This window comes from Lycium barbarum, chromosome 2 (genome assembly GCF_019175385.1).
Source record: "Lycium barbarum isolate Lr01 chromosome 2, ASM1917538v2, whole genome shotgun sequence".
Lineage (NCBI taxonomy): Eukaryota > Viridiplantae > Streptophyta > Magnoliopsida > Solanales > Solanaceae > Lycium > Lycium barbarum.
In genome coordinates, this window is record NC_083338.1 from 139,226,497 (window position 1) to 139,251,534 (window position 25,038).

At 34.9% G+C, this 25,038-nt stretch overlaps 1 protein-coding gene across 1 annotated transcript; it reads right to left on the minus strand.

Annotated features, from left to right (window-relative positions):
- Nucleotides 1–21,718: 21,718 nt before the first annotated feature.
- On the minus strand, nucleotides 21,719–24,811 carry LOC132627580 (transcription factor bHLH96-like). The gene is made up of 3 exons (XM_060342992.1): nucleotides 23,861–24,811; nucleotides 22,583–23,023; nucleotides 21,719–22,079 (listed from the first exon to the last, which is right to left on the minus strand). Exons 1-3 carry the CDS (start codon nucleotides 24,353–24,355, stop codon nucleotides 21,984–21,986), a joined length of 1,032 nt encoding a protein of 343 aa, XP_060198975.1. The 5' UTR covers nucleotides 24,356–24,811; the 3' UTR covers nucleotides 21,719–21,983.
- Between the last annotated feature and the right edge of the window lie 227 nt (nucleotides 24,812–25,038).

Consider the following 25,038-nt stretch of genomic DNA (forward strand, 5'->3'; position numbering starts at 1 on the left):
AGAGACTGGCCCGATATATTTGCCTCTTTTACACACAGATTATGTGCGTAAAAGAACTTTAGTGTAAAAACTATACTTTGATCCTTTTATACACATAATCTATGCGTGAAGCCTATTTTAATTTTTTTTTTTAATGAGTTATTTTAATTTTAAAAAATTTATTTTGGAGTTACAAAAGTTTTGGGCTCTATAGATATAGAATGCGTTAGGGGAAGCCCGAGAAAGAATCTGCCAGCCTAGCTGGTCCCTCTTTCATTGTGCAGTGTTCAATCAAACCTATTACCTATAAAATTTGTTTGATAGGCTGCATGCACTCCTCCTTCTAACGTCCAATTTTCTCTTCTTTATATTATCTTCAACTTTTCCTCCATTTTAATGATTTTAACATGGAAAACCCGAAACCCTAAACCAACGGGGAGCTGGTGTTGAAGGTTGTTATTTTTCTGTATTCGAAACAAGTATAAACATAAATAGGAATACCATTAAAGGGTTGTAGTGCAGTGGATGGGGTTGCTCCTCTCTTAACCAGGAGTCTCGTGTTCGAGCTCTTGATAAGGAAAAATCCTTTGTAGGGAGCGGTTCCCTCAGAAATGGGCCCTACGCGGCGCGAATTCGGATAGCCGGACTCCAATACGGATACTGGACACCGGGTGGAAAAAAAAAAAGACATAATGTTAATTAAATGAAAATGATTTTTCGAGCCCACAAATTGCACTGCAAATACTTAATTGGAAAAATTGACAACTTAATTAAAAAAATTGACTCCCTTCACTATTGTCCAAGATTATGGACTAATTCCTCCCGGGGTAGAACATAATAAATTGTTTGGTAATAGCGCCAATTAAAATTACAAATACTTCACACTTACTTTTTGTTTGAAACATTACAGAGAAGAGGGGAGGAAATTATTAAACAAAATAACATGGTTACAAAAACAGGCAGGAAAACATTTTAATTTAATTTTCTGGAACTGAAAGTTATTAAATAAAATAATTCTTGTAGGTCCAGAAATAAATTGATCAATCAATTCAGTCGATCAAATCCGAATTCGAGATAGCAATGACAGCGCCAAGCTAACCTTCTTCTCAACTTTTTTTAGGAGATAATAAAGTGTCTTGCTATTTATAATCAACAAATTATTTCTTTCCTTCTTTCTTTATGGGGACAAAAGTCCCTTCATTTCGAAATCACAATCTAACCAAAAAATTATGGAATCAAACGTCATTCACACAAAAAATTCAACAAAAGTAAATTAAAGAAGTGAAAAGAAAGGCAGAGTTGCTCTTTTTATTCTTTGAACTTAGAAGTTTAATTGAGACAACAAAACATTCTGCCGACTTCCTCTCAAAATCCAATTTTGCCTTTGCTTCTTGAAAAAACTTACTACTATGATTGAAGCTCTTTTCACATGAAATCCTCGTAAAAGTCAATTTGTTACGCTAAGCACAAAATGATTGAATAAATTTAAAAGCAGAAATTCACTACCGGAGTTTGGTGTACTTTCGTATTTAAAATTTCCAGGAAAAATGTTATTTTTGTTTTTGTTTTATGCTTGAAGGATTATGAGAGCACCGGACTGCGGTGGATCTAGGGCTGCAAACCCGGTCCCCTTTGTAGGAATATTATAATGCATATAAAAGGCAATATATTGTTATTGTTGTTGTAAAAGGTCAAAATTATGTATAGGAAAAATAGCTAAAAATATTCCTGAAATACTCGAAATATAGATTAATTTTACCCTCTATTATGTTTTTGGCTCAAAAATACCCTAGGCATTAATCAACTAGCTCAAAAATGCTCTCTATCTATGAAATAACTCAAATAACCCTCCTGCTAACAGTTGCTTCAAAATAATGAAAAAAGACCAATGTTACCCTTGAACTATCCGAGACGGGGCACTTTTGCCCTTGTTGAGAAGGCCCAATAAAGTCCAAGTCAATTAATCCAAACAAAAACCAAAAGAATCAAACTGAACAGGAAAAAATCTAAATATTAAATCTAAATATAGTTAAAAACGAACTGTACAGACGGATAAACACCCCTAAATTCACCCACTTGAGATATGTTGGAGTCGGTCAAGTAAGATACAAAAGTGTCCTAAACGCAAAAGGAAAATATGAAGACCTTAATTGTGTGTCAAGTGTCAACTGGTTAGTAGGCTTTTGTTGAAATCTCATGAATGATTCAGTATAATTAAAAGGAGTGGCTAACTGGGTTCAAAATATTTAATGAAAATGCCAAATGAAATTATTTCAACCGACGAAATTATAAATTTGAAGTAGCTTTGTTATTCTTTATCTATTTGCCTGATCAGGAATTAGTCTAAGGTGCATTATTCATCGTATATATAATGTAATTATAATATACTACGTAATACATAAATGATATGACATATTCTACTCTACCAAGATCGTCAGTTAATACACCTAACAATATTAAAACATGGGAGTAAAACTATATACCCCTATTGCGTCTCTCAATTTTTTGAATAGGTCAAGTTTAACATTTTTAATTGAAAAAGGACGAGTAAAATTACAGTCAAATGGTCAAATTCAAGATTCGAATAGTAGCTTTTTACTTCAAAAGCATTGGAAAGTTGGTCTTGTTATTCAGAAGAAAAACAGAAAAGAGAGAATATACTATATTATGACGGAATTGAAAGTTTCTAGAAATGAATGAATGAATAAGAAGCTGGCTTTCTTAATGGTAAAGCTGAGAGCTAGCTAGGAAGGTGCATACTGCAGAAGAAATTAGAAAAGGTAATATGGCGTTAGTTACTTTATTTATCTGGATTTCACTTTTTATATACCCCCTAAAGCTATTACACAATCCTGAACGTGGTACAAAAATCAAAGACGTTAACGTTTGTTTGATATGTAGTTATTATATGCTTTTTGTTATCCTTTTGATGTTTAATTATTTTATTATGTTTTATTTTTCAAAATGGGGTAGGGAAAGGGAAACTGAGGGAAGGAATTACAAGATGAGAATTTGAATCCTCACCAGTAAGATGAAAGTTTAGTTAATCAATCAACTGAGCTACTAAAATTCCCGTTTATTATGTTTGTTCACTCTCGAAACACCAACAATTTTTAGAGGAAATAAATTGGGAATTAGTACTTTTGTTGATTACGGAAAGTTATGCACAAGGGTCGCTGTTTGGTAGATGTAGAGTGGAGCTCCTAGGTTTTACAAGTTGTATCTTTTGAATTTTGATCTAAATCTAAAAGGACATTAAGTTAAACCATTTTTAATACAGTTCGTGTTGATCCTTGACATTTTCGAATATTAGAAATTTTTATGTTATAGTAAGTTCCGGTCATGTTTAGCAAGAAAGTTCACAATAACCTTATTTGCCTCTCCAATTACAAGTAACAATTTTGCCCGCTACTATATTTTGCTCAATTAGTTCGAATATTGGAACTGCCAAGGCATGCATGGTTTATTCTCCGTTAATTAGGGATAACAATGGAGCCACAAGTGCATACAGGGTTACACGAGGCAAATCATAAACATGTCAGGGTAGAGGAATTGGAAACGACGGGTAAATTGTTGTTCTTCTTGAAAATAATGAAAACGGAAGAGGGCTAAAAGGAAATAATTAACAAAGCTTATTGTTCTAAACTCGTTAGTTTAGCTAAATCATGCAAATAAAAAAATTAAGCGGGACAAAGCAAGTTTGTGAATTACGGGAAAAAGAGAGGGAAAAAAAAAAAAGCTAAACAGGGCGGAATATGACTGGTCATAGCAGCTTGAAACAATGCAGGATAAGACTTCACCCGCTACCTCAACGTCGATCGGGCATATATTTTGAATTCGATAATGTCTGTAAAAATATATCAACATATTTATTTATTTTATTATGAGAATCAATCCTACTACTTTCAATTCTAGGATTCCACGATTGGAAAAAAACAGAGTCCGGAGCCAAAATGGCATATTTTTACAGCAATTAGACCAAAATAGGCTGTCTTTTTTTTTTATACCCAAATGGGTATTTCGTTGATCATTCAACGAAATACCCCAGTTACTGTTCATAGCAGCAACTCTTTTTTTTTTTTTTTTTTTTTTTTTTGCTATTTCGTGGATTGTTCCACGAAATAGCTTTTTTTTTTAAAAAAATTTTGCATTTCGTGGAACAATCCACGAAATAGTTTTTTTTTTTTTTTTTTAATTTCGTGAAAAAAATGATTTTGTTTTTTACATATCATGACACAATCCACGAAATAGATGTTTTTTTATTATATTTCGTGAATAAAAAAAGAAATAGGAAATTATAATTTTTTTTTTGTTTTTGCATTTCGTGTATTAAAAAACGAAATAGGAAAATAAAAAATAGGAATATATATATATATATATATATATATATATATATATATATATATATATATATATATATATATTTCATTCATGTACCAATGAAATAGGATGAATATATATATATTTTTGTGTTTCATTTATAAAAACATTTATATATTCACGAAATAAAAAAAAATCTTATTTCGTTTTTTAATAAACGAAAAAAAAAATAGTTGTAAAGTCAAGACATAACTTTATTTTAAATATAAATATAATTCTAAAAAATATAGGGAGAAAAAACTAGTTGTAAAGTCGTCAAACTTTAGATGGTCATAACTTTGTGCTCGGACGTCCGATTTACGCGATTTTTTTTTTGATTTTGGGTATTTTTCCGAGATCTATGCACACAAACCGCCGTAAGGCGGTTTGGCCGAGCCGATTTTTAAAAAAACGCCTTTTATCACATTCAATTTCAAATTTTCCCCAAATTGGCATGAAATTTTCAGTTTTATTTACTTATAAGATGATGATACGCAATAGATTTCAACGTAAAAATCCAGGGATAATGTATCTGTGAATGTCAATTTCACTTCTGCGGTTTCAATTTTTGAAAATAAAGCTGACTAATTTTCTCGATATATAAAGTTGACTAAAATAACCTTACAGTTAAACACTAAGTTTTTTGAAAAATATATTTTAAAAAAATTAAAAAATGGCTTTTAATCAATTTGGAATATATATATATATATATAAGATCAATTTCAAAAATATATAAAAAAAACTATTTTTTTTTATATTTCGTGGATTGTTCCACGAAATGCAAAATAAAAAATAAAAAAAAACAGTTTTAAATTAAAAAATAAAACAGTTTCGTTAATATAAATAAAACTGTTTTTTTTTTTTTTTGCATTTCGTGGAACAATCCACGAAATATGTTTTTTTATTTTTTTTTATTTTGCATTTCGTGGAACAATCCACGAAATATTTCATTACATGAATGAAATATATATATATATATATATATATATATATATATATATATATATATATATATATATATATATATATATATATATATATTCCTATTTCATTTTTATATAAACGAAATGAAAATAAAATTATTTTCCTATTTCGTTTTTTAATACACGAAATGCAAAATATATATATATATATGTATATAATTTCCTATTTCGTTTTTTTATTCACTAAATACAAAAAAAAAAAAAAAAACTTATTTCGTTCATTAGATTACGAAATGCAAAATAAAATAAAAAAACAAATCAATTTCCTTCATTAATACACGAAATAATATATATATATATATTCCAATTTCCTTTTTATACGAACGAAATTAGAAAAAAATTTATCCTATTTCGTTTTTTAATACACGAAATGCAAAAACAAAAAAAAATATATAATTTCCTATTTCTTTTTTTATTCACGAAATAAAATAAAAAAACATCTATTTCGTGGATTGTGTCATGATATGTAAAAAAAAAATCTTTTTTTTCACGAAATTAAAAAAAAAAAAAAAAAAAAAAAGCTATTTCGTGGATTGTTCCACGAAATGCAAAAAAAAAATTTAAAAAAAAGCTATTTCGTGGAACAATCCACGAAATAGCAAAAAAAAAAAAAAAAAAAAAAAAAAAAAAAAAAAAGTTGCTGCTATGAACAGTAACTGGGGTATTTCGTTGAATGATCAACGAAATACCCATTTGGGTATAAAAAAAAAAAGACAGCCTATTTTGGTCTAATTGCTGTAAAAATATGTCATTTTGGCTCCGGACTCGAAAAAAACACCTGCGGCGTATCATCCAAATTGTTGATTCAGTACTAGATATAACCTTTCTCTCGAGCAAGATACCAAATATTTATAATGCTTTGATAATTCACCATCGATATAGTGTTAGTGTCTCGCCCCATTTGTCATCCGTGGCTTTGATTGCTTTTATAATAAGGTGCCTTGGTCCCTCCTGCTTATTTCCAAATCCACACAATATTCTCATATGGTTTCACCATCCCTCGTTTAAAAGGACGTCCTTCTAATTAACCGCAGTGCAAAAGGGAAAACAGGTTTTCGGGCTCGTACCTTAAGCATGTGATGAAAAGAAGGCTTAATTTATATTCAACTTTGTCAAATCCAGGTTCTTCTTTCTCGTGAACTATCAAATGCATGGTTGAAAATTCATTTGCTTTGCAATCATTTTTTAATTTGACTTATAATGACTAAAGATTCTGTTTTTTTAGTATGGGTTGTCTCCTTTGGTAGCTTCCTAAAATTCTTTTAACTCATACATAGTACAGTAAAATTATAAAATTACAGACAGTTAAACAATAATTAAAGTTTCTAATGATTTGCTTATTCCTGTAAAAGGCTACCGCTTAGGTTTAGCTGCGGGCACCATCTATATCTTTATACTATTTACTTTTGTTTGTTGCACGAATCAGCAATTGTTCATTGTCAAAAAGCAATAATTATGAATTCCAGCAGCCCTTTAATCCAAGACATTATGGTAAGATGGGGTAATTACCTTGTGATTCAAAATTAAGAAGTGACATTATTTATATTTCCTTCTAAGAAGGAGCTAGTTGCTACTTTTAAGATTAGAAATTTTTGCGTGGAGAAAATCAAAGATTTAGCTTTAAATAATCATTAGATGGAAGTATTATAAAAGGGGCGAAATAATCAATAGATGGAAGTATTATAAAAGGGGCAGAATTGCCCTTCTTTTGGGGTGGTCTTTAAATTTTGCCCCTCATATTTGAAATCTTTAAATTTTGCCCTTGGACTAAACTCCATGGGTTCTAGGTTCGAACCCCCACACAGTCAAATTTTTTAAAAAAATTCGCAAGGCAGAGTTTAAATTTCGTTATGCCCCCATCGGCATAAACTTGTGAAGGAATTACCAAAGTTATGCCGGACCCGACATACTTATGCCAAGTCTGCCCATAAGGCATAAGTATGTCGGGTCCGGCATAACTTTGGTAATTCCTTCACAAGTTTATGTCGGGTCCGGCATAAAAGTTTGCCTATTAAAAGTATGCCCCCACCAGCATAAACTTGTTAAGGAATTACCAAACTTATGCCGGACCCGACATACTTATGCCTTATGGGCAGACTTGGCATAAGTATGCCGGGTCCGGCATAACTTTGGTAATTCCTTCACAAGTTTATGCCGGTGGAGATAGACTTTTAATGGGCAAACTTTTATAGTATGCCACATAAGACGGAATTTTTCCGTAAGGCATAACTAAAAGTTTGCCTTATAAGGCAAAGTCTATACCTTAAGAAAAAGTTCTGCCTTACGGGGCATACTTTTGGTTATGCCTTATTAAAAGTCTGCCCCATAAGGCATAGTTCCTTAAGGAAAAATTTTGCCCCATAAGGCATAACTAAACTATGCCTTGAGGAAAAGTTATGCCCCCTCCGGCATAACTTTAGTTTTTCCTTAAGGACTTTATGCCGGATCCGGCATACACTCCCCCCAGCCCTGTCTTGCGAAATTATTTTTTTATTTTATACCTGAGCGGGAATTCGAACCCGGAACCTCAAGTATCTAAGCGAAGGGCAAAATTTAAAGATCACAAATATGAAGAGCAAAATTTAAAGACCACCCCAAAAGAAGGGCAATCCGTGCAAAAAAATGTTACAAAAGGGCTTTAAAATTTTCTACTGCAGCCTCTCTACTAGTAATATTTTTTGAAGTTTGTGAAAGGAGTTCCACACAACTCTACCTGTACATCAATAGTAGTAACTATTACGTAAATATATAGAAAGCGGAGAACCCCTTTATGTGGTCTATATGAAAGTCAAAGAGGGGCTTGTCATCCTGCAAAAATAGATATTGCAACGAGGGTCGTAACATATTTCTTAATGGTTCTTTTAATATGTTTGGATCAAAATTCGTATTTTACCCAAATAGTTAAATTTATTTTAAGGTTAACCACAGTTGATAGTAATTTGATACAGATTAAATAATTAACACAAACAAAATTATCATGTATCGATAAAGACTAAGTAAATAAAAGGAAGAAGTAGACTTATGCCAATTGTGATGAACAGTAGTAATAAATTTCCTCCTTTCCAAGAACGAGTAAGAACTTAATGATCAGAGAATAATAATGATGAGAATAAGCAAAACAATAATCAGTAGAAGTATATTTTTTCAGTCAGCATTGGATGCCCAGGTATACAAGTGAAAATCCTATTTATAGGTATATGATCCTATTTGGTGCCCTTCCCGTTGTATGTAAGTAACGACAATCATTAATTACTGAATTAATGATTGTCATTTAATTCCTTGATTATGGCTGTTATGAACCGTTTTGTCGTTACTGCATTAACTTCATGCATAGTAAAGAAGGTCTTGTATGTTGTTTCCGTTGATGTTCTCTTCGTTGACCAGTTCTTCGGTATTAGCTGTCTCTCCGTAATGCTATACTTGGCATTACCATCTGATATATCTACGTCATTGTAAAAGTCAACACGTGTCGACTACATGTTGATCCACGTGTTAAATGCATTTTTGACCCATACAGATAGTCCCTCAATTTTTTGGGTTCATTACAAAGATGTTCCCGAGAAATTGTCTTGTCAATTTTCATCAACCTTCTCTTGATTAGACATTTGAATCTTCTTTCCATGGAATAGGAACTGTTGTACCTGACGGCAGATCGTGGCCCACTGGCGTGATGAGTACGTGGCACAATCATAGAAGTAGAAAAGACTCGCATTAAATGATGAAGTTAGACATGGGCCACGTGGCCGTTGTCGTGCCCTTCATTTTCTCGCTGTTTCCCAAGGTAATGATGGCGGTTTTACCTTTTCTACAAAAATTTAAATTTTACCTTTTCATTATCTCAAATTTTCCGCTCCAAAACTCTTAATTTCAAATTCCTTTGCCTATTTTTCTTCAATTTCTTTGATAATCATATCTTCTCCTTCATCTTCTCAAAATATTTCATTCGAAAAGACCGTTATTGTTGACGCTTCCCTCCCCCCCCCCCCCCCCCCCCCCCGTGGCGCTGAAAAACCTAAGGATAGAATGCCTCATAAAAAAATTATGGGTGATGCTATTGCTGCCGCTGCTGTTCCCAGGCCTTCATCTTCATCAACTTCTGATGTTGGTGATGATGAAACTAATATGGTTAATGTGAATTTACCTTCTGTTGATAGTGTAATTCCGAAGAATCCTTCTCATACTAAAGATCTAAAGATTGCTCTTCCAAACGGTGATAATCGAGATATTTCAAAGTTGGATGGGGAAAGAATGGTTTTTGGTTCTTCAATTATTTCTCAAGTTAATGAGGAGTCTCTTGATTCTGTCCGGGAAAGGTGTCACTGGACAAATCCCAATCTCAATATCGTAGTCCCAGGAAAGGATATGCCCGCAACTGTTCATCTTCCTGGAGATTCGGCAGTGTACACTACCCTTTTACTATTGGCTTTTCTTTGCCTTTTCCGCCGTTGATAGAAGAATTTTACCGTCGCTTGAATATTTATGTGGCATAAATTAAACCAGGGGTCTGGCAACTGTTTCAATTACTCAAGCATGTTGCTCGTCTGGATGGAGTGGATATTACTCTTGATCATATTTTATATTTGAATTCGATTTGTTTTATCCGGGGCTCTAAGATTATGTTTAGAGCTCGGGGATCTAGTAGATTGTTCGATGATCCCGAATATGGTCAAGATCGGCACTGGTTTAACGAATTTGTATTTATCTCCACTAATCAGCTGGTGAACGGGGATGCTGGTACCTTTCCGAAAAAATGGAATGTGAGAGGTAATATTATTTTCCTTAATGTGATTTTTTATTTCCTCAATTCTTCTCTTTAAGCTCCTTCTTTGTTCAACAACTTTTAATCCTTGATTGGTTAAACCTTCAAACATAAGGGAGTTTACTGAAGCTGTGATTTGAGCTTCGGTGAGTGTTCGTACAGGGGGGGCGTATGCCGTTTCTAAGGGTATTCATACTCTTAAAGAGACAAAACCGGACGGAGTTTCTACGAAAGGCAGAGGTAAAGATATTTGAAGAAATATCTTACTTTGCAATGGCGAAAGAGTTTATCTTATATTCATTTTATTTTTCTTCGGTCCTTCGAAAAAGGTGATAGTAAAGAAACGACTAACTCTTTCGAGTGATGATGAGTCGGCGTTGGAAAAAATAAGATCTCTCACTAATAAGAGGTCTAATGCCCAATTTAAGGATTCCAAGGCTGTTGGCGAGTCTGCCTTGAAGAAGAAAAATTTGAAAAAGAAACTTCTTGCGGAGTCATCAGATGCTGTTGCCGAGAAGATATGAGGTACGCCTAGTAAATTCAGGCTAATTTATGAGAGTATCAATTCTGAGGAAGACTCTCCCTTAGTTTTACATCATCACAAGGGGGTTGAATTTCCCTCCTCTTCTGATATTGTTAACATTTCAGATGAATCTTTGGTGAAGGAGATGAAAAATTTACCAGCTGTTACCGAGTGCCATAATGAAGGTGGCACTGCGGTTCCTGAGGTGGATACCACTGATAAAATTGTTGCCGATAAAACTGAGACCTATCTTCCTGGTACTATTGATGAAGCTGAGGTCGAGATTCCTTTTTGCGAAACTGCTGTAGCCGATGTTGAGGATTTGGTCGATACTGAAAACATTTATGCCAGTGCTACTAATATCCCCACTGATTCTTCTACTTCTCCTTTTCAAAGGCGAGGAACAAGTACCCATACTATTCCTCATAATACAGCTCAACCCGTTTCCCGCTTTAATGTTGTCGATAAAGGGAAAAACGTTTGGAAAGAAGGCAACACTTTGCACGGGGTTGGTTCTCGAGCACAACTTCTTCAGGCAGATGATCCAGCCACTATGTGGATGAAGACTTTCGTTCCTCTCACCGTCAATCGTAGTCGTTCTTTTGAATTGTCAGATGAGGACAATCTTTTGGCCAATCTTCATGTGATGAGCCGTTTTGCTCATAACTATACTGGTCCCAAAGAAAATATTATTTTAAAAGATATGCCCACTCATCAGATGGAAATGGTCGCTCACGGGCTTATGATTCAGGCTTAAACATATTTATGTGGGAGTCTTGAACGTTCTGAAGGTGAGGATCAACTTATCCAAAAGCTTTGTGAGGAGAGCATCGTATTTGCTCAGTAAGTGAAAATTTTCAAGGCGGAACGCAACTATTCTGTTGTCGGAGTTAGATGGGGCCAAAGATGAGATAGTGGCGCAACGGGCTGGAGAAAGGAATTTTTGGCAACGAATTGATGAGCTTAAAAAAGAAAAAGCCGAAGTTTTTCGCATAGCAAAGCAGGAAGAGTTGGTTGTCGGTGATCTGAACCAAAAAATAGTGGAATCGAATCATCTTCAAATTGATCTCCAAAACAAATTGTGGGATCAAAGTACCAAATTCAGCAAACTTGAATCTAATTTTCATACTTTGGAATTGAAGAATGTCAAGGATTCTGGAGAGCTTGCACAGGCTTTGATTGATCTAGATCAAAGTAAACATGATATCCATGCTTTCCTAAAAGAGTTGGCAGATAAAGATCGGGATCTCAATAAGAAAAGTGTTTCCTTAGAGAAAAATCATAAAAAATTCTCGGAGTTTATGGGTCGTTCTAAAAAATTGCATGACTACTCAAAGCAACTCCTGGAACGAAAAAACATGTACAAGCAAAAAATTGAAAATATGGAGAAGGATTTTGAGGATAAAAAACAAAAGATTCTTAGTTGGGCTGTTATCAAAGCTCGTCATGATTTTTTGAAGACTTTCAACCCTTCTTCTTTTGATCATGCTTAGGCTCTCGACGTTGCTGAGCAGAACATGAAAGAAGCTAGAGAATTCCTCGGATATGATGCGGAGGATGAATCTATGGCTGAAGAAGAAATGAGTGAAGAGGAAGATGATGTTGGTACCTCAGATGAAGTGGATATGTTATCCGGAGATGCATCAATTATTGCTTCTGAGGATACCGTAATCGGGGAAGATCCAAACATTGATTCAAATGTCAGGGATGTTCCCGAGAGTACTCCTGTGCAAATTGTCAAAGATGCCCTTCTCCCCTCTTCTTCGACAGTTCTTCTTCTCATGTTTGAACATTTTGTACTTCGTGTCCTTGTAAGGCTTTGTTTTTTGAATAAAATTTCTTTTATTCATGTTCTGCCTTTATTATAAACAATCTCTTGGAAGTTTTCTTTAATTAAAACCTTTCACGGGTGATCAATCCGATTAAGAATTTTAACATCAGAATCCTTGTAAGTAGACTTGTAATTTTAATTTGGGAAGTTTGACTTATTGGTTAAAGAAGCCGTATGTCAAATTCCATTGTTATTAACTAATGGAATTGGAAACTTTTGGCATTAGTATGTATGATCGGAATCATGAATACAACCAATTAAAAATAGAAATATGCATGTATGATCGGAATCATGAATACAATCAATTGAAAATAGTAATATGATCGGAATCATGAATACAATTAATTGTAAATAGTAATATGATCGGAATCATGAATACAATCAATTGTAAATAGTAATATGATCGGAATCATGAATACATCATACAAACTTACAAAGATCATGTAATAATCAACTTTATTGCTAACATGATTATAAGTTTATAAGTCGAGCCCGGAGGCCTCTCCAGAACATTCTTGGGGCGATAGCCTCTATTTTCAGTCCCTGGTGATAGTTCCCCATTGTTTTGTTGTGAAGTATGAAGAACTAAACAATGATGCCCGTAGTTCATTTCCCGTACATCCTACTTACTGCCTCGTTAAAAACCTTCCTGGTAAAACCTAAACGGGATAAAACCCGGGTAAGGGAAAAAGAGTACAGTTTATCGAATGCAACTAAATGTCAGGAATGGAAGAGCTTTAAGTTGCTTATGTTTTAGTTGTTGGAGACAATCTTCCCATCCAAAGTTTCTAATTGAAATGTTCCTTTTCCCTGCATTAGCTATAACCCTATAGAGTCCTTCCCAATTTGCTCCTAGTTTGCCTTCGTTCGGTATCTTGGTGGCTGGTGTTATCATTCGCATGACCAAGTCTCCAATTTAAATTTGCCATAATTTGGCCTTATTGCTATAGTATCTTTCCACTAGTTGTTTCTATGCTGTTAACTTGATCAGAGCCAATTCTTGGTGTTCTTCCAGCAAATCAACTCCATCCTTGATTGCTTTCATGTTTTCTGCATCCATTGCATGTGCATATCTTATGCTTGGCTCCATTACTTCAATTGGTACCAATGCCTCGGCTCCATAAACTAGTGAAAAGGGTGTTTCTCCAGTACTAGTTTTGTGCATAACTCGATAAGACCAAAGAATTTCGAGAAGGATATCTGGCCAACTTTCTTTTGCATTGCCGAGTCGTCTTTTCAATACTCAGAGTATCGTTTTGTTTGTTGATTCTGCCTGTCCATTTCCAGATGGATGATATGGTGAAGACGTTATTCGTTTGATCCCGAGATTTTGGATAAAATTTATTATCTCTGCTCCAATAAATTGCTTCCCATTATCACTGCTTATTTCCTTTGGAATTCCGAATTAGCATATGATGTCTTTCTGGAGAAAAATAATAACTTGCTTCTGTCCAACCTTTGCATATGCCCCTGCTTCAACCCACTTAGAAAAATAGTCAGTTGCAACAAGTAAGAATTTTACTTTACCTTTGGCTTCGGGGAATGGTCCCATAATGTCGAGTCCTCATTTCATGAACGACCATGGGGTAATAACTGAATGAAGTGGTTCCGCAGGCTGATATATTGAAGATGCATATGCTTGACATTCTTTGCATCGTAGTACAAAGTTTTGTGAATCTTTAGCTATTGTGTTCCATTAATAATTGGCACGCACCAAACATCGGGCTAATGATCTCCCACTGGAGTGATTTCCACAATATCCACTATGCACTTGTTGCATAACAGGTTCTGTGTCTGTTGGGCCTAAACACTTGGCGAGTGGCCCTCCAAAGGTTCTCCGATATAGCTCTCCGTAAACCAGGCAATATCTAGCTGCTTTTACTTATAATTTTCGTGCTTCTTTCTTATCTGCGGGTAGAGTCCCTTGTTGCAAATAATCAAGTATCTCATTTCTCCAATCATATGCTGATCCCATTGCATGTACTTCAATTTCGCAACCAATTGGATGCAATAAATGGATCACATTTCTGCTCCCTGGTTCTGCGGGATCAGCAGCTGATGCCAATTTTGCTAAACCATCGGCCTCGGCGTTGCTTTCCCGTGGAACCTGCTCTAACCTGCAGTCTTTGAATCTTGCAAGGAGGTCTGATATGTGTGTTTGATACTTTTGTATTCGTGGTTCTTTTATACTGAAAGTTCCATTCACCTGGTTAACCACCAATGGCGAATCACGGTTTACCTTGATGCTTTCTGGTCCGTATTCCAAAGCAAGCTTTAAACCTGCAACAACACCCTTATATTTGGCTTCATTGTTAGGGATCGTTGGGCACTTAATGACTTGGCGGACAATTTCACCGTTGGGTGCTTTTAGTACTAAGCCTAATCCCGACCCACTTTCATTAGATGCTCTATCAGTGTATAGGGTTCATATCCCGGAGGATGACCCCGAATTTGTGATGGTTTCCTTTTCCACTTCTAAAGTTAATTTAGAACTAAAATCAGCCACAAAATCGGCAAGAATTTGTGATTTTATGGCATTTCTAGGCTGATAAGTAATATCAAATCCGCTAAGTTCAATTGCCCACTTAGCCAATCTGCCTGATAAATCCGGCCTATGGAGAATACTCCGTAGAGGGAATGTCGTTACCACGACAATTGGATGTCTTTGAAAATAATGCCTTAATTTTCTAGTAGCATGTACTAAAGCTAGAGCCAATTTTTATTAATGCGGATATCTGGTTTTAGCATCTAAAAGTATTTTTCTAACATAATAAATCGGAGACTGTTTACCTTCATCTTCCTGTACCAGAACTGCACTTGCCGATACCTTTGAGAAGGCAAGGTATAGAAACAGCTTCTCCTCGGGGTTTGGTTTTAACAGCAATGGTGGACTTGACAAATACCTTTTGAGTTCTTACAATGCTTGTTTACATTTTGGTGTCCACTCAAAATCTTGTTTATTTTTCAGTACAGTGAAGAATTTGTGGCATCTCTCCGATGATCTTGAAATAAATCGAGATAATGTTGTTATCCGATCAGTCAAACTTTGCACATCCTTTTTGCTGTTGAGATTATCGGGAATGTTTTCGATTGCCTTTATCTGGTCTGGATTTATCTTTCTTCCTCGCTTTGAAACCATGAATCCAAAGAACTTTCCGGAAGACACGCCAAATGCGCATTTTTCGGGATTCAGCTTCATGTTGAATTGCCTTAGTATTGCAAAGACTTCTTTCAAATTAACCAAGTGATCCTCAGCTCTTTCTGACTTTACAACCATATCATCAATGTATACCTCCATCGTTTTTCCTAGCTGATCTTTGAACATCGTGGTCACTAATCGTTGATATGTTGCACCGTTGTTCTTGAGTCCAAACGACATCACATTATAATAATTCAAATCCCTCGGTGTTATAAATATTGTTTTTGTTTGATCTGCAGGATTCATCTTGATTTGATTGTATCCTGAATATGCATCAAGAAAACTCAACAATTCATAACCGGCTGTTGCGTCTATTATTTGATCTATATGAGGAAGTGGAAATGGGTCCTTTGGACATGCTTTGTTTAGATGTGAAATCTACACACATTCGCACCTTTCCATTCTTCTTTAGTACCACTACTACATTCAATACCCATTCTGTATACTCTACCGGTCTTATGGATCTGGCGTCTAATAATCTTTGTACCCTTTTGTCTATGAATTTGCTTCTATCATCAGGGAATCTTTTTCGGGGTTGTTTTACAGGTCTGTAATAAGGATCAATGTGAAATTTGTGCGTTGCTACCTCCGGTGCTACTCCTGTCATGTCAGCGTGCCAAAAGGCAAAAACATCTATATTGTCACGTAAAAATGAAATATACTTACTCGGTTGGTGCAGTTTGCACCCGATGAACGTACGCTTTTTCGGAGATGCATCGTCAAACGGCTTTGGGTCGAGATCCTCAACTACCGCCGTTGAATGCTCCTCTGTTAAAGAATCACGTATAGTTTCCCTTTCGGCATCCTTGGTGTTTGATTCCATTTGTTGCAGTATTTGGTAGACTTGTTTATCCTTTTTACACTCGCTTTCTGGTTCGAAATGTTCTACTTTTGGCATGTATTTCTTTATCGCCACGACGTAACTGTCTCTGGAAATTCTTTGCTCTCCTCGAACTTCACCTACGCCCCACAACGTTGGGAATTTAACCACTTGGTGATATGTGGATTGTACTGCTTTCATGGCGTGAATCCAGGGACGTCCAACTATCATGTTATAAGCCATCGCAGAAGACATAATTGAAAATGCAGTTTGTAGCTCTACCCCACCCGCTACTACTGGTAAATAATTTCACCCAGAGTTTTTTCTGTTGAATTATTAAACCCAGTGAGCATGATGGATTTGTGGATTCTTTTGCTCGTCAATTTCATCTCCTCTATGACCCTGATGTTTATGATGTTGGCAGCACTTCCCTGATCAACAAAAACACGTTTAATATCAGTATCTAAGATACGTAAAGTAATTACTAGCCCATCATTATGCGAAAATTGCATATTATCGGCGTCGGCTTCATCGAAGGTGATACAATCTTTGACGAGGGCCAGCCTATCCCTCTTTTCACTTCTGGTTGTTATCTTTTTGAACTTCACGCCTGAAGTATAAGTGACTTTGTTGACATCCAACCCTCCTGTAATATTGATATCCGCACCACCTGTAATAATATTAACTACTCGCTTTGGCTCGGGAAGTGGTGGAGGCGCTCTTTGTTCCCTATTCCTATAATATGCTTGCTTGCCTTTCTCCGAAAGCAACTCCGTCAAATGTCCTTGCTCTAAGAGATCAACAACCGCTAATCGTAATGCATGTCAATCCTTAGTCTTATGACTATGTCCTTTGTGAAATTCACAGAAATGTTCAGGATTTCTTTTGCTTGGATCCGATTTCATTTTTTCAGGCCATTTGACCCTATTACCCAATTTGTCCAATGCTGCAACTACTTCTGATGTCGAAACACAGAAATTATAGTCCGTGAGTTTTAGAGCTTCGGTGTTGTAATTTTCTCGGGAAGTCCCTGCTACTGGTGGTGATCTATGCTGATATTGATTATTTCTTCATGTACCTTCACGGCTTCCCCGTGGATAATATGGATCATAACGTTCTCTTCTATGCGTCCTATCTCCATTGTTTTTTCTGGAATTACCTCTACTTGACGTATCCCTAGTTGATAGAGATGGCTTCCTCATGATTGGATTAATGATATCCTGTTCTATCTGAATTTTTAAACAGTACTGATAATATATATTGTCCCACGTCTTCGCTGGGTACTTAATTAAGTGTTTGGCGAGATCATTTGTTGCCGGCGTTCCATTGGGATGTAATGCATGTTGGAATGCAATCCCAACCCATTTGTCTTCAATTTATGGCAAAGTGTTGCGGTGCTTCTGGAAGCGATGAACAAATTCTTGTAGGGTTTCATCCCTCCTTTGTTTGATGTTGAATATATCTTCCATTCTTTTCTCTGCTTTCCTTGCCCCAATGTGTGCCTTTTTGAATTTATCCACCAAATTTGTGAAGGATTCAAGTGAATTTGGGGGTAATTTTGCATACCAATCCAACGCTCATCCTGTCAATACTTGCCCAAACCGTTTAATCATAACAGACCGCGTCATCTTTGGCCCAAGATCACAAGCCCGAATAGCGGATGTATAGGCAGTAATGTGATCTTGAGGGTTGGTAGTTCCATCATATTTTTTTATTTTTGCTAATCTGAAACTTTCTGGAACGTGTTCCAAATCTGCAAAATATTTCCATGGATGATATATGAAATCACTATCATCCTCTTTTTTGATAGTGGGTGGTGCTCCAGGTATTCTACTGATTCTTTCCCCATGTTCTTTGAATTTTTTCATATGTTCCTCGGAACATGTATAATTGGATTGATATCAACCGCGCCATGACCTGTTGCCTCTACTGTTACGCCGGGATCATCGACATTGGTTGGCTCTCCATTTAAGTTTCTTTGCTCAAGGGGTACTGATCGACTTGAACCAGCAATCCCGTTCAATGGAGGTGGTCGCGTGGAATTTTGCCGTATTTCCACCATTATTTGTTTCATCACCTCCACCATCTCTCCTTTCAGGAACTCCCGCAAATCTCCTATTGGAATTGAAGCTTGATTTAGGTCTGCCATTAATGTGTTTCATGTTGTCCCGTTAGTTGGGTCAACCAGTACCTTCATTGGCATTTCTGTTTCCATCAACGGGTGGTGTATGTGTAACTCCTATCATATCTGAATGCAAAAATAGAAGAAAATACCAAAGTAATAACGCGTGCGTAAACATAGATAAAATAGAGATCAAACTACAAAGCCAACTGTAAAATTCCCACAGACGGTGCCAAACTGTTTGGGTCAAAATTCGTATTTTACCCAAATAGTTGATATTGTTCTAAGGTTAACCACAGTTGGTAGTAATTTGATATAGATGAAATAATTAACACAAACAAAGTTATTATATATCGATAAAGACTAAGTAAATAAAAGGAAGAAGTAAACTTATGCCAATTGCGATGAACAGTAGTAATGAATTTTCTCCTTTCCAAAAACGAGTAAGAACTTAATGATCAGAGAATAATAATGATGAGAATAAGCAAAACAATAATCAGTAGAAGTATATTTTTTTAGTCAGCATTGGATGCCCACGTATACAAGTGAAAATTCTATTTATAGGTATATGATCCTATTTGGTGCCCTTCCCATTGTATTTAAGTAATGGCAATCATTAATTACTGAATTAATGATTGTCATTTAATTCCTTGATTCTGGCCGTTATGAACCGTTTTGTCGTTACCGCATTAACTCCATTTAATGTGTAGTAAAGAAGGTCTTGTATGTTGTTTCCGTTGATGTTCTCTTCGTTGTCCAATTCTTCGATATTAGCTGTCTCTCTGTAATGCTATACTCAGCATTACCATCTGATATATCTACGTCATTGTAAAAGTTGACACGTGTCGACTACATGCTGATCCACGTATTAAATGCATTTTTGACCCATACACAATATGAAACAATTTGTTCTCATCAAGAACCTTTAGTTATGAATATAGATTCGAAACAAAATAGACTTCCCTAAAGGAAAAAATGAAGCACACGTTGGATTTCATCTTTTGATGACGACCGAGAGGGAGATGATTTTTTTCCAATACAAGTCGTTCCTTTGTCAAAATTATAGATTTAACTCGATCATCTTAAGTATTTATTCTCATTTAGCCTCAGGGGCGGAGCCAGCATACGGCTTGCGGGTTCGGCCGAACCCAGTAACTTTGGTTCAAATCCTGTATTTGTCTTAAAAAATTCATTGAATAGGTATCAATTGTTACTTTCGAACCCAGTAACTTAAACGAATTAGCATCTCGAACCCACAAGCTTCAAATCCTGGCTCCGCCTCTGTTTAGCCTCTACTACACAATTCAATTAAGTAAACCAAACTCATGATAAAAATATATTATATATGTACTTTTTAGACATAGTCATCCTAACAAAATAATGAAATATATTTCCAAAGTGAGATAAGATTCATCACATATAATATTTCCTTGTCACTACTAAAAAAACAAGATTTAGCGACGGACAAATTATGTAGTTAAACAATAAAATTCGTCGCCATTCCTATTTAGCAACGGATTAGTGAAAGATTATTAATAAAAATTATTAGCTATGAGCAATTTACCATGGATTAGCGATGAACTTCGTGCCTCATTTCAAATTTTTTGTAGTGTGTTAATTTAGTATATCCTGAAGATATTTTGCTTCCAAATAGCTATTGTTCACTTCGCTGAATGAGAGTCAGAAAATTAAAGTGTTTTAAAGCGAAATTGACGTTAGCTATAGTTTTTTTTTTTTTTAGATATATTCCTTTGTTAGTTTGCTTGTCTAATGTCTTCGGTGCAGACAAACACTAGAATTGAAATTCATCTTCAATTGGCATGGAGGAACTTTCCCTTTTTTTCTCCGTCAGTCTTAAAAATGGAATGGAGAGGAAGAAATGTCTGGCCTAAAAAGAAAGCTGAAAAACGCTTACTCCATCGGCACGGTTGGAATTTCGAGATTCAGACTTCTAAATTTTAACTGTGAATACAGACATAGAAGCTTTAAATTTTTAAAATAAAATTTATATATTTGGAAACTATATAAAAAGACTATAAATCACAATAATTAATAACTTAAAATATTTAAAGTGCATATAAAAAATTCCGATTAAAAAAAAAAACTTGATTGACTCTCAAAACTGTGACGCATAAATTGGGACGGAGGCCGTATATTTTATACGGAGTGTCGTCGACTTAATAAATATGTAGCAGCGCTTTTAGCAACTTACATTTAAAAAAAAAAAAAAAAAAAACCCATACCTAACATTCTGTAAGTGACAGAAATGAAAGATCGACCTGAAAAATTGCACCGTTTGGCCGTCCGTTTCTAATTACGTGCAACGTGTGTGTAATCGCATATCCGGGGTTAAGATTTACTCTATTTAATAATTTTGTAATTGAACCAGTGATTAATTTGGGATCTCATTATTTCGAGTTGTTTGTCTTTTGCTGCGGGAACAGTAGGGGTCAGGAGGAATTTTATTGTCGAATATATTATATTATGATAGACTCTTTTTTTTTTTTTTTTTGGAACAGTTGTTTAATAGTACATGATAAGCTTTTTAATACTTTTCTTGAAACTTAGTAGATTTTTAGACCACGTCCGCTGATTTCTTTTGAAAAAATTTGAAAATCTTATAAGAAAATATTAGACTAAAGGTCGAAAAATTTATAAACGTTTGACGATGATAAAATATTTCATCAATCTCAAGAGTTATATATACATAACTTTTAAGAGTATGGACAAAATCTAAATAATGACCTAAAACGAATATTTGCGTAAAGCGGCCTAATTAATTCGACATTATTTATTGCAAACATATACTCTCTCTGTTTCAATTTATGTAAACTTTTACTATTTGAGAGTCTACGAGATGACTCTTTGACCATGTTTTTCTAACATTTTTTCTAAATTAGTTGAATGATAAATTATCATGACTTATAGGGAGTACTTTTTATGTACGTTTTAAATATATAAATTTTATTTTTACAAACTTGAAAAATGTATATCAAAATTTACGGTCAAAGTTATATAGTTTGACCTTCGTACTCTGAAAAGGTTGACATAAATTGAACGGAGGGAGTATACACTAGCTAGTATCATTCTTGATCTTAACTACCAGCAGGAACTTTCTTTCATAGAACCAAAAAGCTATTGAGTAAATGAAATTGATTTTTATTGTCTAATTCATACCTAAACCACTGCAGACTTACTTAAGTACAATTACAAATTAACATAAACCTGTCAAAAGCTAGCTAGTTATAGATGGGCGTTATTAATTTTTGCTAGAGCCAGTTAGGATGTTGTACAAGAACTTGAAACCCAGATAAGAAAAAGCAAAATAAAATGAAATGAAATGAAATAAGAGAGGACATTTTGAGAAAGCTTAAACCCCACACAACAAAACCAAGGTTTTTTCAATCATCAGCTTGAAGCAGCTTCCTCTTGGATTCTACCCAACAATTGATTAACAGCGTCAGCAATTTCATCTGCAGTAGTTAGCTGGCACCCTTCCTCTAGCTGCTCCATATTCCAATTCCATGCACACAAAATTCATATTAGACATATATAAACCAACCAAGAAATTAAAAATAGAGAAGGAAAACAACTATAGACTTAATTCGAAGCATTTAGTTTTAATACACAGAAAGTATAAATCATTTATCATTAATCAACCACTACCGCGTTGTTTGACACTATTTCCTTAGTACGTTAAAAAAAATGACATATGACATATTCATGTATTTTCTTAACAAGAAATTTGTATAGGCACACAAATGTTGTAGCGCGTTTTAAATTACAAGTTTCAAAAGTTCTACATCGACACAAATGTTATACTGACATATTTAAAATCACAAATTTCATTTCTTTATTTAACTTTGTGTCTAGTCAAATAATGAGAAACAAATTGAAATAGAGGGAGCACATTATTAGTACTGTATAATTTAACACAATTACATGTACTTATCTTTTATGTACCGTGTAAAGAAGTTGGTTAACTTAATTAGAAATCTGTGACTAACCTTGAGACTGATGGCGTAAAGAACCATATGGTCAACAGTGGTGACATTGAGATGAAGAACAGTAAGCCATAGACACTGAAGCCCAGCTACTATTTTCAAGAGTTGTTTTGGCCTTCTCTTTGAGAGTATCTTCAGATTGGCATGACTCTCAGCCATGCTCACTTCAATGTCAGCCAACGCCGCCATTTTCTCCGCCGCCAACGGAGAGTCACATGTGGTCGGAGAAGTACTGTTGGAATGATTTGAATGAGTTGAGTACTGTGGAAAAGCGAAGTAATCAGCAAATAGTGGAGTTGATGATGTGCCATGATGATCTGAATGTTGTTCTTCTTTTTGTTGTTTTCGAGAATGGCTTCTCTTTTGAGCTTTTAGGGATTGAAGATGATGTTCTAACTCCTTCACAAAGTTTATGGCTCCTCCAATTATTGATGCTTGGTCCCCCTGAAAATTAATAAATTCCTTTACTTTCACCAATAATTTTTAAAAAATGAGAAAAGAAAAGGGCGATTAGAAAAACCACACATAACATAAATAGCAGCGACAGAGCTTAAAGGAGTGGAATGGTTCATTCGAACTCACTTCTTCCGAAAATCATATTATATGGATTATATTTTATCATTTTTTATGTGTATACTTGGTAAATATTGTAGAACTATCTTGATGAAAGTTCTCTGGTTCCCTGCTAATACAACCTACTCCTACATAATAGGACTCCCGCCGTCCCGATACATAATTAATAGATGCATTTTTACTACCTTATTTTTATATATCTCTAATAAAATAAATGCACTTTAATCAATATTGATTATTTTTAATAACATTTAATATTAAAGTTAAGATGAAAAATATTTAATTATTCTTATCTTGATTTTATAAATAAATAAATATTTCGGGACATATTTTTAGTAATATGGATAAATAATATATGGGACCGAGGTAGTATATACCATTAAACAGTTTCATCGTTACAAAGTGATAAGTAATAAATGCAAAAGATCATGGCATGAACTTTTGAAAAATAAATCACAGACCCAGTTCCCGTTGCAGGGAAACTTCCTAAAATTTACTAGCTGTTCAATTAATTCGGTTCTTTTTAGGGCAAAAGAACATTAAATTATTTAGGCAGTTTGTCAAAAATGGCTGGGGTGACAATCCTTTTCATGTTTTTGTCATTTAACATTCACAAAAAGTTCGTCAACTTTATGAAAAAGTAAAACACAAATTAATTAAAATTTTAAAAAAATGGAAATATATCGTAAAAAAGCAAGAAGAATATACCCTTTGAACGTAAGAAGGTGGCATCAAAGATCGAATAACAGCAAGGTACTCATTCATCTGTTTACGCCTGTTTCGTTCAACAGCAATGTGAGTCATTCTTTGGTTCTCCAATTCTTCCTTGTTTTTACAACTTTTTGTTCGCCTTCTTTTCCGGCGGCCGGACACTGTGGCGGCTCTGGCCGCCACCTGAGGTTCCGTTATGGCCGCCGGAGACCCTTCCATAAACAGCTGATGATCTTCATTTGGATCCCAATTGTACTGTCTTGCATTGTTGTTGTACATCAGTACGTGTGAAGATGAAGACTCTCTATTACTACTATTGTTATTATTATTGTTACTTGGATCCAACAAGCTAGTAAAAGTCATTTCTTCTGCTCCTCCTCCTTGTAATAAACCCAGCTCATAATTATAATTAAAATTATTAGCTGGAATATAGTACTCTTTGCAACCGTACCCAAATGATTCTTGAGGGTAAATCACAGTCTCTAATGCCATCTCTCTTTACCTTTTTTTGAAGGAAAAAAAAACAAAAAACAAAAAACAAAATACCCTCTTTCTCTTTAGCTTATTTCATCACATAAATATGTATATATGTGGACAAGAAAAGTGGTTTGAAAGGCCAAGAAAGAAAAAGAGGAACAACAGAAGAGAAATGTTTCTTCCAAAGAAACCTGACTTTAGATTGGAAAAGTTTTAAGCAAAAACAGAAGCACTAGAATTCTCAAAGGACCAAACAAAGATAGCTTTTTATGATCTATCTTTTTCCTTTCTTGCAGATGAACTGATATATATATAAAAGAGAGAGATAAAAAAGGAGCACTGAAATTAACCTAAGAAAGTGTACACAGAATGTCACACGTGACACACTAAGCCAGTTGGACCGGACCAGTCATCACCACTTGGAGAAAGAGAGAAGAGGGGGTGGGTGTGCGGGTGGGGGGATGTGGAGAAGTGAATTGCTTAGCTCCTAATATCTGTACTGGAAACTCTGATGACTAATGGTCCCCTATTTAGATTCACCAAGATGGTGAACATATGCTGGGACCCAACAGAGGTCAAAGACAAATGACATTAATAGTAGCAAAATAATTAAACTATGAACAGGTATATGGTGTCAACAAGTTTGTTCTAATAACACTGACAATATAGCTTTGATCGTACGTAATTATGGGTACTAT